The 18,913-nt window shown below is 42.7% G+C and overlaps 1 protein-coding gene across 1 annotated transcript in view; it reads left to right on the top strand.

Annotated features, from left to right (window-relative positions):
• Window positions 1–18,913, top strand: part of CDH8 (cadherin 8) — a gene marked incomplete at its 3' end in the record, with an annotated part of 138,626 nt that overhangs the window by 54,971 nt on the left and 64,742 nt on the right. Inside the window, exons 3-4 of the mRNA XM_084215306.1 lie at window positions 3,412–3,531; window positions 17,009–17,176. Coding sequence (XP_084071432.1) covers window positions 3,412–3,531; window positions 17,009–17,176 — 288 coding nt within the window. The remainder of the gene's footprint in view (window positions 1–3,411; window positions 3,532–17,008; window positions 17,177–18,913) is intronic.

The raw sequence follows: 18,913 nt of genomic DNA, 5'->3' as shown, positions 1-18,913 counted from the left end.
GATTTTATATTTTATAAACTTCAGTTTAAAAATTTTATATTTTATAAACTTCAGTTGAACTTGGGGTCTCAGTAAGTGATTGAATTATTTTATATCACAAGAATAAAACCTTGGTAGCTTAGCATCAGGATTGGAAGCAAAGTTAGACACTCATTAACTCTTTTTATTAGGGTGTATTCAACTTTAGTATCTAACGAGCACTTAGTGCTTATCAAAAAATCAGCATATCCATTCAAGCCTGGGAATCTTGAAATAAATATCTATAGAAAGTCTTCAGGAATTCTCAAGTGAAGTAAGATAAGAATAGAAATTATATATCAAATCTTTCTAAACAAGCAATGTAATTATTTCTGAAGGCCTTTGAAATGAGAGCCAGCTAGGAAAATCAAACACAATCTCCAAGAAGTCAACAGTTTTATTTCTTTATTTTCCTTTGTATATAAAATATATAATGGAAACAAAATGAAACAGTCTTGATAAAATACTCCAACTGAAATTTTCACTTTGTGATGAGCCTTATCTTTTCCCAGCCCTGTCCCACTGTATGATATTCTGCACAAACCTCTTCTCTCTTAGGAGATTACAAACCACCAGTTTTATGACAGAAAGGAGGACATCACCTGCTACACCAGCCTGAATCCAGCTGGGGGAAGCTCTGGGCCTGCATTCATGGCTGGTGTCACCCTGGGATGGTGCCAGCCTGGGATGTGCTGGGATGTGCTGGGATGTGCTGGGATGGTGGGGCTCAGCTCCAGAGAGTCCAGGGAGTGCAGCTGGGCTGGGGGATGGCTGTGAGTGGGAGCAGCAGAGAGAGCCCTGCTGATGGGTGTGGGTACAGAAGGTGAGCCAACAGAACTCCAGGGGGGAAATGATGCCTCAGGTTTGAGCTTTTGTATTTTTCAGTTCTGTGCTGCTTTAGTGTGTGGGTCTGGGTTCATATCAGGGGATGCTGAGCTCTGTGCACAGAGCAGGGAGACAAAACAATTCCTGGACAAATGACCCAAATCTCAGCCCAGGAGCACAAACCCCGTGGGCTGGAGAGAGAAAAACAAGGATGGGACTGCAGGGGCTGAAGCTGGGATGGGACAATGAACTGCAAGGTGCAAATGGAGCAGAGCTGATCCCAGGGAGAGACCCCGTGCCCGGCCGGGCATTTTGGGGCCATTTTGGTTCACCTTGGGTTCATTTTGGGACCATTTTGGTTCACCTTGGGTTTATTTTGAGACCATTTTGGTTCATCCTGGGTGCAGCCCTGGCTGGGCTCTGGTGCTGCCCAAGGTGGATCCATGGAGGAGATCCTTTGGATAAATCCCTGCTTTATTCTGTGACTCTGCCCAGCCTCTGTTCCAGGGCAGCCTGCACAAGGCATCAAACCTGTGAGACAATCCCATCAGCTCCAGCTCCTCAAGCCTTGTAACTCCTGTGGCCAAGCCACCACGGGGCCTTTTGTCTCTCTCTTCCTGACACATCCTGACACATCCCCACTCAGGTTTCCTGCAAACCCCTCCCTGCTGTTCCCTGTTTCCTGCAGCCTATGCCACGGCCTCTCAGCGTGCCCAGGGCTGCTTCCCCCTTCCCCTCTCCATTGAAGGAGGCATTGAGGGTATCTCCTGTAGGCTGGACTTGCCACAGGGCTGGGCACCACAGGTGTCACCTGTCTCCTTCATCATTTCCAGGAGTTGTCTGTTACTGTCTGGTTGGTGTCACTGGGCAGACAATAAATTTCTGATGTTAATTCCTTACAAACTAAACCCCGTTTCTCAGGCCCTGTGACAGGCTAAAAACTATTCTGTTAAAGGTTAGGTGTAAGATCACCTTTCAGCATCGAATTCAGTTGAGCTTCAAACAGGAACGGTTTGCATATCTATAAAACAGGTTCAGCAAGCATCTGTCAAAGAGAGATGTGACATAATATTCCTTTTCCATGGGATGTGCACAGCTGTAGGACTCCTCTGGCCCCTGCTGAGCCCAGGAGAGATGCTGGGGGAACACTCATCCTCTGCCACCCTTTGCTGATATTCTCCCCTGTAAGAATGGGTAAATCTGCACAAAAGATAAATGACCAGTAGTGGCCAAAGCCATTTTTTTGTCTCTAGTGAGGTGTATTTCTGCCACCCACATTGCCTTCACCGAGAATTAGCCCATTAGTGCCACGTGGCAAACCTGCCACAGCTGCAGAACCTGTGCTCCCTGAGAGAGGGGCTCTCCATCCTCCCAAGCCCTGCCAGCCCCACAGCTTGCCCTGGTGTTGGAGGTGCCCAGGTAAGAAAAAGCCTGAGATGGCAGCTCTTGGGTCAGATGCAAATTGTATCTGGATATGCAAACATTTCTCTAAATAATTTACATGTACTGTAACCCACAGAACTGCCAGGGAGAGGGAAAGGGAGCACAGGGCCAGGGCCAAGGCTGTGCCAAAGGGATTCCTTCCCTCTGCCCTGCTGTCCTGAAGGGCCATGGGATCAGGATTCAGAGGAGGAACAGGAGGCTGTTTTTATTAGCATATCCAGAAAGGGTGATTTTTTTGGTGGATGCTGTAATTATTCTCCTTTCTGAACATAATTCAGCCCTTAACCTTTCTCCTTCTCTTGCTTTCTCTCCCTCTGTAGATATTGTCTTTATTGTCAGCCTAATTAACGCCACCATACTTTAATGTCAGCCAAAAAAAAAAAAACCCCTCTCTGCAGCAACCTTAATGCAACCAACCAAATTTCATTCCATTTTTCTTCTAACAGAAATGGCAAGTGTTATGTTGTCTAAGAAATAAAAAGGGTAATTTCCTTTTTTTTTTCCCCCCCTATTTATTTTTGTCAGAGCATGGAATTTATAACTCTGGCTGAACAATGGCCCCCTGAGTGGCAGAGACTCATTTCAGAGACAACTGTTGTTGTCCCAACTCTGTCACTGTGGCCACATCAAATCATTATCATGGCTGCAAGCCAAGGGAAGAAAAAAGAACCCTTTTTATTATTGTTTTTCTATCTGGTCTCTGTAACTTGGCAAAGTTCTTTCGAATGTGAATTTGCAAGTCTTAAATGCAACATATGATGCTGTATTATTAACCTTGTGTTTTGTATCCCTTTGATATGATTCCTTTGCAAATGCTTGAAAATGACACAGATCTATTGGGTAGCTTTAAATGAATTCTACAAAGAAACTTTAAATAATACAGATACTAAAAGGGCTTTTATTTTACCCAGAAATTCAGGTTACTGGCACGCATCAGCTTGAAGGAAAATGTTTTGTTTCTGTTCCACAAGTAATATTTTAACTTGTTACTGATATTTTCCCTTCTTTTATTATTGTTATACAGCTCCCAAGGAAATGAAATTTTTGTTTCAAATTAGTTTTTGAATAAGATATGCAAATTTTTAGCGAGTGTAAACATTAATTGTGTGTATTCTTTCTATTTAGGCACCTTTGTTACTAAAGTAACAGCTACAGATGCAGATGACCCAGTGTATGGAAATAGTGCCAAGCTGGTTTATAGCATTCTGGAAGGACAGCCTTACTTTTCTATTGAGCCCCACACAGGTAGGTGACTGCACAGCAACCCCTCAGCTGCAAATCACCTCAGCTTCCTCCAGGGGAGGCTGAGATTGGGAATTGGGGGAAATTTCTTTGTGGAAAGGCTTGTGTAGCACTGGCACAGCTGCCCAGGCAGGGGTGGGGAGTGCCCACCCTGGAGGGGTTTAAAGCTGTGTGGAGGTGGCACCTGGGGCCAGGGGCAAGGTGGGTTTGGCACTGCTGGGGAGGGCTTGGGATTGATGCTGCAGAGGCTTTTTCCAACCTGGAGGAATTCTCTGGTTGTATTTGCAGAGGGGACCATCCCCTGCCTCCTGGGTCAGGGATGGTGTGGCCAGCAGGAGCAGGGAGGTCACTCTGCCCTGCACTCAGCACTGGGGAGGGCACACCTGGAGGGCTGAGTCCAGTCTGGCCCCTCAGGTTGGGAAGGACATTGAGATGATTGAACATGTCCAGAGGGGCTGGGAACACAAACCCTGAGAGGAACCCCTGAGGGAGCTGGGGGTGCTCAGCCTGGAGAAAAGGAGGCTCAGGGGTGCCCTCATCACTCTCACAGCTCCTGAAAGGTGCCTGTGCTCAGCTGGGGCTGGGCTCTGTCTGCAGCAGCACTGACACAACCAGAGCACACAGCCTCCAGCTGCACCAAGGGAAATACAGGTTGGATAGCAGGAAAATGTTTTATCCAGAAAGGGTGATGAAGTTCTGGAATGGCTGCCCAGGGAGATGCTGGAGTCCCCATCCCTGGGTGTGTTTAACAAAGCCTGGATGTGGCACTGGGTGCCAGGGTTCAGTTGAGGTGTTGGGGATGGGTTGCACTCCTGATCTTGAAGGTCTCTCCCAGCCCAGTGATTCTGTGAATTCTGTGAATCTCCTCACTCAGGTGTCACTCATGTTCCTGAGTTTGATCTCAGGGAAAACCACAGGGAAACCAGGGATGAATGGTGATGGGGTGATGGTGATGGCAATGGCACAGGGGTTACTGGAGCAACTGGAGGCAGAGGAGGAGCTGTGTGACCAAACTGCTCAGGGAATGCAGGGCTTGGCCTGAAGGATTTGAGGAGCACAATGTTCACTATCAGTCTACAGCACACAGTTTGGCTTGGGAATTTCAGTGAATATAATTTACGTTTTCATTGAAAATTCTTTTTCTTTCTTGATTGGTTGGATCAATTTGGGGAGAGAAAGAGCATCAATCATGGGTGTTGGTGTGAAGTTTCATTAGTCTGCATTTAGGGTGACTTTATTTCTCTGTGGTTTTGTTGTCTTGAAAGTCATCTGAAAGAAGTGCCAATAAATCCATTCCCTCTTATTTTCTGTACATAGGTTGTCCATACAGCAAATTAATCTAGTTATGTCTAAAAAGCAAGTTTTAAGGTGATTTGATCATATTTCTAATATTCTGTCATCTGTTACTAGAAATCCTTTTTAATCATAGTGAGTGAACAGCTGTGATCTCCTAAGAAGAAAAATAAAACTCTTTTTAAAACATACCCAGCTGCAAAGCAGTAAAACAGGAGTACAAATTCTTGTTGTTGTTCAGAGTAACAAAACTATGAAATAAATGCTCAGAGGAATTATTAAGGGATGATTTTGATAGATTAAGTGAACTAAGTTTTCTCATCAACATTAAACATAGTGCTCCTGTAATCTTTAAAAGGTGGAATTTCTTGAAATCTTTGTGATGAAATTGCTTGGAAAAATTATTTCCCATTCCTAGAAATGCCCTAACTTTATGGGACTTTAGGTAAATAGTGTGCATCAATAAATATTAATGAATTAGTCCACAGTGGATTTTTCTGGTTGAAGGACAGCTATCCTAAATGTGAAAGGGATCTCTGGAATGTGATTCAGCCTTTTATTTTTATACTGCATGTAAAACAGAGTTTTACAGAGAAAAATTCTAGTGCAGTACAATGGAAAAAGAGCAGCTTGTTCCAAAAAAAAGTGTGTAAAAAAAGTGTGCTAAGAAAGTGTTTATTAGTGAAGGTCCTCAGTTCCTGCAGCTCATTTGTCACAATCAAATGGAAATATAACTCTGAGCAGACCTCTGACCCTCAAGTATCTAAATATACTGTTTGGTTTCTTAAATATTACAAATTATTGCATGCAGTAATGACTTGTGTGAGCTGTCTTAATTAGAGGGGAATTGACTGTAGGGTTTTTCTCAGTTTCTACTTGGGAAAGTTGGTGCCTTAGCATGGGAACACGTCAGCTTTCCTAAAGGAGCTGAGAAGTGCATTCTCCACCTACACAGAAGATTTTCTTTCACAGAAAAATGGCCTGAAAGAAATATTCCAAATGTTAAAAAATACTTAATTTTACTTAGTTTTCTTATTTGTATTGCAATAATTCCTAATGCTCAATCCAAAGAGGTAACTATTCCTCACCTAGGAAAGTGATTCCTGTACTATGAAAGCCAGAGAGCCTCTGGGTGAACCTGAAAATCAGGGTTTTCCTCCTGTTCCACTGGCATTAATTCCCCCCTTCCTCCCTTCATTTCCAGCTACAAATATTCCTTTGCAGAGCAGCTGAGTTACCATGAAAATGCCATGTTGGTGTCTAAGGGGAATTCATTGACAAAGAATCCAACTGTGGCCACAGTCCCTAAGCAGCTTCATCTCATGGAGCTGCTTCTGAGTGAATAAATGGTTTCAGATCCCCCATTTTTCCAGATCTGTGGAGGACCTCAATTATGTTCTTTAACTCACTGCAGCTGGCTGAGTTTCTGTGCTGAGGCTGTTCTCTGTTTCTTTGCCCTTCACCTGTAGTGGAATCACCATCCTGCTCTCACCAAACAGCACACTTTGGTTTGCTTAGGGTATATAAAATATAAATCTACATGAAAGTTTAATCATTAATCAAAGCAGAGGCAGCTAGTTGTATACAAACTGCAGCCACAGCTACAGGGTGAAAAAGATTGTCCTAAACCAAAATGTCCAAAGCAAATAGGAAGTGTGCAGATGTTTGTTTTGTTTCTTTCTCTTTGTCCAATGTTTGCAATGTGAGCCATCACAACTCTCAGCAGCTAAGCCAGGAAAAAGAACACATTATCTTGTAGTCCTCAGGACCCTGGGGGCAGCTTTTGGTGTGGGAAGGTGTTTGGATACTGTTGTGACAATGCAGAAATCAAAGCAGAGCAGGTATAGTAGTGTTTCACCCCAAACAAATCAAACCTGAGGATGTTCCTCCCAGGGTGGTACGTATTTTAGGCTCTGAGTGTTGTTTGGGATTTTTTGGGGGTGTGGGAGGGAGTGTGGATGTGTGTGCAGCTGCATTTTCTCTGTGGTTGCACTTCATTAGTGCCCTGATAAGTTGAAAGCCTTTTCAGTTAATTTGAAGCAGAATTGTTTCTGAACACAGACATCGTGTCTTCCCCTAAATGGAATCAGCGTTTCAAGAAATGGGCTGTGTGAGAGTGATCCACTTCAGAATGTAAATATTTTCTGTCATTCATAGGAGTGTATCAAGTGCTATCAAAAGAATAGCTATTGAGAGCTGATCTGTTTACAGTTTTTCTGGATTACTGGCCTTTTGTCATGTATCTTAGAAACCAAGAGTAAACGTAGATCTGTGCAGCTACCAACACCAGGGCAGCACTGTCTGTAATTTCTGATTTTCCTGGCTCAGAGTGAGGATTGCCTGACCTTCCTGCTTGGTTCTGATGGCAGAATAAGGATTGCCTGACCTTCCTGCTTGGTTTCAATGGCACATGGAGAGTGAACCATGAGGAATTATCCCAACCATGCCTCCCAATTCCTCTGCCCCTGAAGCCTCAGAGCAAAAAGAAGGAGCAGGGTGTGGCTTTGTGCCTGGGCTAAGGAGGGGCTGTCACACCTGAGGGGAGCAGGTGTTTGTTATCCTGCATTTTGGCTCCTCCTGCCTTGCAAGGAGCTGCATGTGCCCATATCTGAATCACTCTCAGCTGGAACCCACATTACTCAACCTCCTCCTCCTCTATAATGCTGGGCACAGAGAAGCAAGTGCTGGTGAGTGACCCATAAAACAATAATTTTCCATTACCTGAGATGAAAAATGCATATATTGCTGCACTTCTAGTTTGCAAGTTCTTCTGTAAGAGTTATAGGCACATGAAAGGAGGTAATTTGGAAGTTATTTTACACTGAGTGCTCTGAATGTGGCTTAGGGTAAATGCTTTTTTGATGGCTTGTTCTGAATATTTTTTGCTTTTTTTGTAGGTGAATTTTATTATGACCACTGGTTTGTTGGATAGAGGGTGGACATAATTAATGCATGACAAAGATTCAGGTTTAGAATTTTTTTCTGTGAGCACCAAAACTTGCAATTTGGTGGGATCAGCTTAGTAACAAAACTCATGGTGGGCTGAAATATATTCCTCACATCATTGTGGTTCCATCTCAGTAAGTGATGCCAGGCTCCCTGCCTAGTGTGTTTTATTTATAAAGGTACAGGAGCTGTGTGGATTCTCTCATAATCTGAGTGGTGACAATACCAATGCTGGGAAAGGGAGTTCTTTAAGGCTGCTGAAAGTAGCTGGAGTACACTTCTCACTTTTAAGCTTTTTCAAGGATATTAAATCATGACTGTCAGCTTTAAAATAAGATTATCATAATGAAAAGTAATATGAAATGACACTGTGTTCTACAATATGGGGATGGCAGAGGAAATACATTTTCAGCTGTGTCTGACTTATTTACATTTCACATGAACTTAAATAATGTCACTCCTACACATACCTGAAATATAGTTACACAAAAAAAGGCAAATTACAGCAAAGCCCTACTGCACTGGAAAGCACGTGGGACTAGTGGAGCACAAACACTTAATCTGGCTGGAAAAGAGCAGCTTTAAGCACTGCCATCTTGGATATGGGCATGGGGACAAAGCCAAGGCTCAAGGAGTGAAACTGAGATGGGTGGAAGAGTCAGCAGACCCAGAAGGATGAAGCCTCTCCTAATAGAATGTGGATATCACTGCAGAGTGGATATTTGTGGGGTTTTCCCCTATACCTGGTTTAGCTTTCAGCTGGAAGAGCACATGCTTTAAACAGCAGAGTTTTTAATTTAGTGCCTGGCCCTCTCTGGTCCACAGTGTTGAATCCCTGAAATCAGACCATCAATGAATAGGCCTAGGAGGAACCAAAATCTTTTATTTCAATTTTCAGTCTTGCCTCTGCTCAGACCTTATAGTAGAGTCCAGCAGAATGGAAACAGGTAAGGGAGCAAGAGGGAATGAACCAGCACCTTCTCAGGTACAGACAGGGTTGTGAGGTTCAGGCCAGTTCTTCTGTCTGGCTGTTAGTGTTCAGCTCACTCCCAGTGGTACAGGGTGCTCTCAGAATATTGTGTGTAGGGCTGATAAGAGCTGTCATCATAAAAAAAACTACTGCTGAGAGACTGAGAAAGTTCAAAGCAGGGTAGCCAAGGTCAGGAGAATATTACTTATAATGAAAGATTGATTGAACTAAATTTGTATAAACTGGATCAGAGGGGATTAAAGAAGGATATGAAATCACTGCACAAATATTTGAGAGGTGTTAATAAAAGAGAGACATGGGGACTGTGTTGGTAATTACTCATGATACAATGACAAGGAAGGAAGCACTTCAAGCTGGAGAGAAATGGGGAAAACAGTTTTGGTCCAGGAAGGAATCTGCTGCTGTAAGGGGAAAGTAATGAGCTGCTAGGAACAGAGCTCACTTGTGTTCAACAGAGCCTTCCTAAATAGTTCAGCTTCTAAATACTTTAGATCTAAACCCTCATGGGATTAGTGCAGAGAAAGTACTTGTTAGACATGAGTCAGAGTGTGGATTGAGCTGCTGCTTTCCAGCTCGTTTTATTGACTGCTGCTGCTGCCACGGCTGTGCCAGTTACTGCAGGTTTAAAGTGAAGCAAACTCCTGGCTGAAATCACAGAAAGGGGCATGAACTGGGATGGAGGGTGGGGTTCTGCTTTAGAAACTCCTTCTCATGGAATTGTAGTGCCACAGAATCAGGGTGGTTTGGGTTGGAAGGAACCTCAAAGCTCGTGGCATTCCACCCCTGCCGTGGCAGGGACACCTTCCCCTGGAAGGAGGCAGGTGTGTGCAGCAGCATCCAGGGGAATGGAGCCCAGAGAGCAGCACTCCCAGGAGAGCAGTGTGTTCCAGGAGCATTCCCAGGGCAGCAGTGTGGCTCCAGCAGCATTCCCAGGGCAGCAGTGTGGCTCCAGGAGCATTCCCAGGGCAGCAGTGTGGTTCCAGGAGCATTCCCAGGGCAGCAGTGTGTTCCAGGAGCATTCCCAGGGCAGCAGTGTGGTTCCAGGAGCATTCCCAGGGCAGCAGTGTGTTCCAGGAGCATTCCCAATGCAGCAGTGTGGCTCCAGGAGCATTCCCAGGGCAGCAGTGTGGCTCCAGCAGCATTCCCAATGCAGCAGTGTGGCTCCAGCAGCATTCCCAATGCAGCAGTGTGGCTCCAGCAGCATTCCCAATGCAGCAGTGTGTTCCAGGAGCATTCCCAGGGCAGCAGTGTGGCTCCAGGAGCATTCCCAATGCAGCAGTGTGGCTCCAGCAGCATTCCCAGGACGGCAGTGTGGCTCCAGGAGCATTCCCAAGGCAGCAGTGTGGCTCAGGAGCATTCCCAATGCAGCAGTGTGGCTCCAGGAGCATTCCCAGGGCAGCAGTGTGGCTCCAGGAGCATTCCCAATGCAGCAGTGTGGCTCCAGGAGCATTCCCAGGCAGCAGTGTGGCTCCAGGAGCATTCCCAGGGCAGCAGTGTGGCTCCAGGAGCATTCCCAATGCAGCAGTGTGGCTCCAGGAGCATTCCCAGGATGGCAGTGTGGCTCCAGGAGCATTCCCAGGATGGCAGTGTGGCTCCAGGAGCATTCCCAGGACGGCAGTGTGGCTCCAGCAGCATTCCCAGGATGGCAGTGTGTGTTCCCAGCACTCTCAGGGATCCCTGGAGCACACCCCTGCTCGCTGCCATAGTGCAGAACCCAGAGTCTGCTCTCACACTCCTGGGAGCCTTTTGATGTCCCTGTGTACCAAACAGCCTGTGCAAGCCCAGGAGCTGTGTCAGGGTGTTTGTGTGACTGGTTGGGGGCCCTGTGAGTTGTCTTGGTGACAGCCCATTAGGAGAGGGCTGGGCTGACACAGAGCAGAGCTCAGCCAGTCCCACAGCTCTCTCTCGTTAGCTACAAGTACAAAGTGCCGCTATTGTGGATCAGGGATTTAGCATTGGGCCCTTCCAAGCACCAGGAGCTGTCCTTGTGATTAATAAAATAAGTGTAAAATCGCTGCAGAGACATTTGAAAACAGTTCTGCTGGTAGAGCTGAGTGGCTTAAGATCAAGGCAGATTGGCGTTTGGAAAGAAGCGATTTCTGCTCCGTGAGTTTATCAAATAATGGCAGTAACAAAAAAAAAAAGCTGATCCCACATATATTTCCTGCATTTCAGAGCAATAGCTCTATCATTTTAGAAAGCTTGTGAGGTACTTTGAACTTGACTGTTCCTCATGCTGAGTAGGAAAACGGGCGACGTATCTAAATAATGTGCTTCGAGGGCCTGAATTAGAGAGAGGAATTTGAACTACACAGCTGGAGCTAGAAAGCACCTGAAAAAGAATCCAAGGCTACTTTCTGTAAAGTGTCTGGTGTAATCACAGCTATTAGATTGCTACAAATAAAATCCCAAGGAAACAAGGTCGTAAATGCAGTGCCAAATGTTTATTTACTGAATTTGTTCTCAGCTGGTGGGAGAGTGATCCTTTCACCACGCCAGGGAAAGGGTCCCAGGGAAAAGGGAACAGCTGGTAAGTAGAGCTGAAAGCTTTGAACCCATTCTCTAAAACACAGAGACAAGTTCACCTGAATTAAAAAGGCAACATCATAATGGGGGTTATCCAGTCATGTAGTTTAGGATGCACTTCTAGCAGATTGCACAGAGAAAGGCAGGTAGTTTCACATGCAGTAAGAAACTTGCAGGGTCTATTTCAGAATGAAAACAAGGGCAGAAGCTGCAAAAATTGTAGTAATATGGGCTAGAAGAGAAAAGACAATATATCCTAAGTTAAAAACCCCAAATTAATAAAACCACATTCAAACTTGAGCTCTCTCTTTACCAAAAAAGTGCCATCTTCCCATACACTTTTTTAAAAAAGCATTAGAATAAAATACTTACACTATTAGATTCTCTATTGAAAATACAAAAATGGCACAGAAATAGAAAAGTATTTGATTCTTTAGCTAGTCATTGTTTTTACTGTGTTTAATGTCTTTGATTTGAAATGTATCTAGATCTGAATGTAGTTCATCTAGCTCCTGTAATTAATAACTTTTATAGAAATTTAGGCAGCCTTGCTAGTGATTGCAGATATGTTTCCTGTCTTGCTTAGAAATGAAAAAAGAAATTAGAAGATTTGATGATAATTCTTATTAAGGAGACTATGATAAAGGTAAATAAAATTAAAAATAGTGGATCAGTATTCCTGATTCACACCATCAAACAACATTTTTTAAAACCTTGAGTAAAGGTGGTTATGATCTACTCATTTTTAAAAAATTGTGGCACAGGTTTCCCACAGATCTCCAAGTAAACCTTTTTTATGGACTGCTAAAACATCCCTGAAGTTGCTGTGCTTCATGGGAATACAAAGAATGCCACTCATGGCTCTGAAGAAATTGCAAGATTGATTTTCAGGAGTTTGGGTCCTATATATTTAATGAGAATCTCCACCAAGACTCTAGCACAGAAGGAAGATCAAAGCAATTACTTAGCCCTTGCAAAATGAAGTAGGGAAAGTTCCAAAATATCCAAGTATGCAAGTTGATATAGCAGGAAGTCTTCCACAAAACCTGTGAGATGAATGGGATGCTTGAGAAAGGCTTTTCAGGGCCAGGTTCCAATTTTGCATAGTGCTTGCTTGGTTTTGTTCCATGTGCTCAATTAATATTATGTGTAGTTTTATAGCATTATCATGAAGAAATCCTTAAAAAATGGAGACAAAAGTGAAAGCCAGGTCCTTCTTTCTGTTGCTATTTTTTTTTTTTGCTTCTTTCTTTTCATGACCTGCAGCCTCTTCCACTTTTTTTTCCCCTTTCCCCTGGACTTTCTCAGTGGATATTCCTCCACATGGGTTTTTGAATGTAGTCCCCAGGGGTGCATTTGAACTGATCCAAGTTGTGAGGCAGATTGTGCAAATTGCTCAGGGTGTGCAGCCAGGACCACTGCAAAAGTAAACCCCCTTCTGCAGCTGCAGTGGGACATGGATGGCTGTTCAGGAAAAGCAACTCAGCCAGAAAAAAAGGAACCTCAGTATTTGGAGGTTTCATCCTTGGAAGGAATAGTTTGCTTCTTGACTTCTTTTCCTTCCAAGCTGTTACCTGATCTTTAGTGGTTGTACCACATGTCTGTGAATGTTTTCATGGCAGCAAGGTTTGGGAATTATTTCAGCTACAAAGAGACAAAGCCTTGACTTAGACATTGTGGAGGGAAGGAACCTCGAGTGAGGATGCAGTGAGTGCCATTGGCTCCAAAAAGGATCAGATTTTCCCTTCCCATTCTTGGCAGATTGTTGACTGATACGTTCTTAAAAACTTGCAGGAATAGGAACAGGCAGCCTCTGTGGGCTCTCCCCCATTGTTCAACTGAAATCTCTCTTGGTGCAGCTGAAACCCATTTTGGGGTTATATTTTAGGTCCATTATTTCTTTTCTTATCCCCAGTGGAAAAGGAGAGTAGTTCCCAGTAATTTTTACACATTTGGCTGTAAAGGCCTTCCTTATCCTTCCCTGACTATATAAATCAGTATTTTTCAAAACTGGACCCACTGTTCCAGCTGCAGCCTCACCTGTGTGAGTGCACTGGAAAGATTATTCCACACTTCTTCCACAGAACATACCAGCCAATACACCAGGAAATGCTGGAGCACTTTTGTCAGCAAGTTGCTGTTGTCTCACATTCAGCTCATCTTGACTCCACGTTCTCTTCTGTCTTGTGAGTCATCTGCTCTATTGTAATTGGGAAGTTAATTGTTTCACTCACACAAAATGCTTTTTGCTTGCTAAATTGAGTTGCATCCAGCTATTTTAGACTCTCCAAATTGTGAAAATTGTTTTGAACACTAATCCTGTACTTGCAATGGCTCCCAACTTTGTGTCATCTGAAAGGCTTGATGAGTTCTCCCTTGCCTTCTGGCTTTCAGGAAATATTGAATGATTCTAGAAGCAGAACAAACCCCATGAACCACGTCATCCATCTCTCCACTTGACAGTAAGGCATTGATAACAGTTCTGAATACAATCTTTCAGCAGGCATCTACCTGCCTTACATTAGTTTATGCTAATTCTCTCACTTTTGAGCCGCTCCTGTTTGGCACATCTCCTTCTCATCCATCACTGCATGCTGAAAGTGATGATGATTTTATTCCCCATTTGTTTCTGGGTTGAAGTGAAGCAGAGCAGGTTGAATGCTCAGTGAGTTAATGTTCTGTGTGCTTGGGTGTGTGTTGGTATTTGGTGAGCCTGGATTGTGTTCTAAAAATAAACAGATGGTTTCAGTGCTTCCTGCAAGCCTGGCCTGAGGACTGGAGAATAAAGCCAAAGAACAAATAAATATCCTTGAGATTCTCCATGCAGAACTCTCTCAGCCTGTATTTGTCTTGATCATGATGGATGGGGATGGAGCTTTTTGGTGTTTATAAATTTGCCTCCTAAGAGGTATCAACACTTCCCTGTTGCTGACCTCAGTTCTACAGATTCTGGATGTAGTGGTAACAATCAGCCTGTGTAATTTGGATAGATTTGGCTCTTAAAAGCCTGCAGCTCCTCTCATAGAAATTTAAACAATAAACTTCTTTTTAGCCTTTTATTGTGTTTGAAATGGAAACTTGACTTTGACTCAGCTTCTGGCAGGTGGTTTATGGTCTGTGACAGTGGATATGTATAAAACTGTTGAAACAACAGCTTGTGTTAGTGCCTTTGTACAGAAAAAGGAACCCCAACATTTTTATGTCTTAAAAGCCAAAATTTTAATTTTTTGGCACTTCTAAAGGTATTCAATCTGCCTGATATATTTCAAACCATGGGCAAGGGCTAAACTGTTCAATACATCAAGAGACAAATTAAAATACCTGTCTGGGAAAAACCATCAATTTAGTGAAATAATTGACTTTTCTCAGTGGAAACTGCAGAATACAAAATATGGCATCTCATACAACTCATCTGTAGGCTAGAGTTAACTATGTAAATTAGGTTAAAGAACCCAAACAAACACAGAAACTCTGCCTAAAAAAATAATGGAGATAAAGTACAGTATGCTTAATGCAAGCCCTATTGAAATAAGGGTTCATTGATATTTGGATCTGCTATATTAGTGAAAAAAATGAATGTGGACCAAATTCTGATAGCCTAGCTTTGCATTAGAATGCATTTTATGAGTCATTTCCCTTATAACAATAGACTTATTTGCAGAATGCATCATTATTATTCATCAGTAGTAACCCAGTCAGTCCAAACCAGCCACAACTGTCAGATGCTTTTAGAATTAAGCATCATTTACTTTCCTTATCCAGCCTGCCATGGAGGAAATGACCCTACTCTTTCACTGGCTGTATTTTGCACCTATCAAATCTGATAAATGGGGTTTGTTGCTCCCCTGCTTTCACTCAGGAAAGTTAACACATGCATTTTCTTCAGTGTGTGGCAGAATAATGGGGGCTCCCTCCTGAGGCACTTTCACCTGCTGGGCCATTGGCCTTGAGGCTCCAACCCCCTCTTACTGGGGGCTTTTTATTGCCTGTGCTGGAATAAAAACTCACTCATTGAGAGTTTTCCTGTCCCTCTGCTCATGTTCCTGTGTCACCTGCTGCAGGTGACCTTCCTTGGCAGAGGGGCTGGACCTGCTGATCTCCAGAGCATCTTCCAACCCCAGCCCTCCTGTGGCTCTAAACTCCTTGGGAATAAGAGATTTCTCTGCCTTGGCTGCTGCAGGGCTTTCATTTTCCTGCAGAATTATAAAATATGTGAGGCAACAACCAAAAATATTTTATGGGAAAAAAAATTGCAAGAGTGTAGGTTCCAAGCCTGCTCTCATGTTATATTTGGTGGTTTATGGAGGAAGTGTATTGCTTTATTATAAATGCCTTACACCCCCTTGCTCTTAGTGTGGTCCCCAGACATGAAAAGAAGGTCTGATCAGGTTCTCAGTGTTAGATTGTTAAAGATAAATGGATATTTCATAAATGTTAGCATTTTCTTTATCATTTGTAAATGTTAGAATTTACTAAAAGGCATCTCTATTCATGCAAAAAGGCTATTTCTTTATTCTGCATGAATAGGTAATCTCAGCATTTCAGCCAGAGTGTCATTTCTAAGAAGCTTGGTTAGTAGAACCTGTGCCAGACAAAAGAGGAAGAGGTGGATTAAGCCTCCACAGCTATTCCAATCCCAACAAAGAAAACAAAACTTAAACCAAAGATTTGTTGAGTTACTGACAGTGTCTGCCAGAAAACATTATTTTTAAAATGGAATTTTAAAAAAAATTCATATTTCAATGGCACATTTTGAATTGTTTTCCCTAGGTTTAGTGGGGCTTCTTTAGTCCTTTATGATCTTATGGTGATGGTGGACTTTACTAAACTGCAATGAGCACTACTTAAACACACCTTTAAACATTTAGTATCACACCTTCAATACATATTGTGAATGTATTAGCACATTACAGGTGGAATGATTTTGGAAAGAAAAAATAATTATTTCTTCTACACGTTCATGAAAAAATTATTATTCCTCCTACATGTCCATGAAATCCCTGGGAGCTTACAGTGGATCTGGCTCCAGAATTAACCAAACTCTCCATTGTTGATATTTCCTTCAGCCCACTGCCATTTTATTGTTTGGTATACAGCAGATCATTGCACTTCTGTAGGTTTAAAAGCTTCTAACCTGAACAGGTAGGTGATGGCAGCTTGCAGAGGTCATTGCTCCACAGGTGACCCCCTTGAGCAGTGAGAGGAGTCTGTCTCTCTCCTGCTCAAGTTTAGGCACTCAGTTTAAGATTTAAGAGAAGAACTGTGCCCTGCAATATACACAGGAGCAGATTAAATAATGGATTTGGGTTTGAATTATTTTAAACAATCTGAATAGGTGTGGTTAACAGCGTTCACAGAATCAGCTTTCTGTGTGGTTGTCTTCTGTTTGGGAATTCTGTGGGGAAAAGATGGATTTCTGTGGGAGGTAGGGCAGAAACCAAGAAGTTTGTCAGGAATAAAATGGCAAAGGAATATGTATCACAGCAATGATTAATTCTTGGGTTTTGAACCACGGTTTCAGTGCACTTCTAATTAAATCAAAGAAAGTGACCTCTAATACAATTTTTTCAAAATCTCAAATTTTTTTTTCATCCTTTGTATTAAGAGGCAACCTAACTGGACCTTTGACATTTTTTGTATACCAATATTTGCATATATCCATAAAAACAGCTGCAAACTGAATTTGTGTCTGTACCTGATTGTTTCCTCCCCCCATTATTGTAGCTATAATTAAAACAGCTCTTCCCAACATGGACAGAGAAGCCAAAGAAGAATATTTTGTGGTCATCCAAGCAAAGGACATGGGAGGACATATGGGTGGACTCTCTGGAACTACAACAGTGACAATTACCCTGAGTGATGTGAATGACAATCCTCCTAAGTTTGCACAGAGTAAGTGCCATTAAATGTGTGTGTGCTCCCATTTGAGAAACTATTGTTTTTCTTTTTTTTTTTTATCAAGTATTTATTTTTTGTCTTCATAATGCCTGGGTTTTTAATGCCATTTAAAAGATGTAGTTGTGATTAGAGAAAGGTTAATCATCCTCTGCCTAATTAAGAGCTTAGCAAAGAGGGATTTATGTCCACAACAGTGTACAGATCTCTGCCATCCCTGTTACCCCTCTTACATCCACCCAAAAGGGCCTGGACACTGCTGAAAATACATTTCTTTCCTCTCAGTGCAGTTGTTCCTGTGTGCTTTGTTGCTTCCATCTCATGCAGACAAGTGACACCATCAGTAAAAGACACATATAACAGATAAAAGGAATAAAAGTCTTGACTAATTAGGCAATAGTGAAGAAAACAAAGGAGATAAGTCTGAATCTAGATAATTGTTGATCTTTAATTCAAAATCCATATTTTCTACTGTGGTTCCAATGGGTATCTTGCTGAGCTAGGTTAAAATGATTTGGCATCCTGCTGAGATTCTCTGCAAGCTTTGTAGTCTATTTCCAAGATGAAGACAAAAAAGAAAAAAAAAGAGGAAGAAAAGCATAATGACTGGATTGATTTTATTTGGAGCTGGTGCATCCTAATGCACTATTAGAAACTTAGCATTTTATCCAGCTTGTTCTGGAAAATGAAAGTTTAAAGTTTTTTGACGCTGCATCTAGATTTTGCATCATTTTTGTTTTCCTAGAAGTATGTTTTTCTAACAAGGTGCTCAGGGACTGGCACAAAGTTAATTTTTTTCCATCTATGGATGACTTCAACTCCACTTTTGCCCTGTTCTGAGGACACAGAGTAAAATGGGTTTGTCCTACTGCTCAGCATATGATAAATCTGCTTCTGCAGCCTGTAGAAAATGTACATAGAGATGGAGAGAGAGAGAAATCTAATACAAATAAGCAGAGGCAAAAGCTTATTTTCAAAATATATATTTTATTACCTCATCTTAGTGGTTTTTAACAGATAAGCACTCTGCACAATGAAAGGTTTTCTCTGATGAAGCAGGAAATGCATAAATTTTTTCCTTTGTGTCCCGTTGCACTGCCTTGCCCTGTGTTAGTGTTTTCCAAGGATTTCCCTAACAATGCACTGCCCACAGATGAACTCTATCACCAGCCTGCAGAGGGATGCCTCTTTTATACCTGCAGTGCCTCCAGCTCAGGGAGCACAGACCTGGCTCTACATCCTACAGCCCTGCCTCAGAAAGCTTTTGGCTGCCAGTGGGGCAGAAATGTGACCCCAAAATCAGCAGCACAGCTGGTCCAAACTGGGGGTAACCCAGAAGCACAGCTTTTGGGGTGAAACTGCCCTGTGCCAGGGCTTTTGGGCACAGTGGCACCTGACTGGGGCACCAGCAAGGCTGCATCCCTATCCCTGGAATGCATTTGCTCCTGGATCAGTTGTCCTGCAGCAACAAGGAGGATGCTGCCTCTGAAGCTGTTACAGACCCTGCAGGATTTGAGCTTCCCCCTAGGAATAGCCACTGACCATTATGCAAATTATTTAGGGGAAAAAAACCCCTGCATCTTTTATCTTTTATTTTATTTTATATATATATTATTTTAAATAACATATAATTAATAGTAACTTTATAGAGACAGAACTTGGTTAGAGGCAAGGTTTTTATTTTAAAAAACATCAGTATTTTAGGAATATAAATCTAAATACTGAAAGATGTAA

Source organism: Fringilla coelebs (assembly GCF_963513975.1).
Source record: "Fringilla coelebs genome assembly, chromosome: 14".
In the NCBI taxonomy this organism is placed as follows: domain Eukaryota; kingdom Metazoa; phylum Chordata; class Aves; order Passeriformes; family Fringillidae; genus Fringilla; species Fringilla coelebs.
Note: the sequence above shows the minus strand (reverse complement) of the source record. Positions and strands in the feature narration are given on the sequence as shown.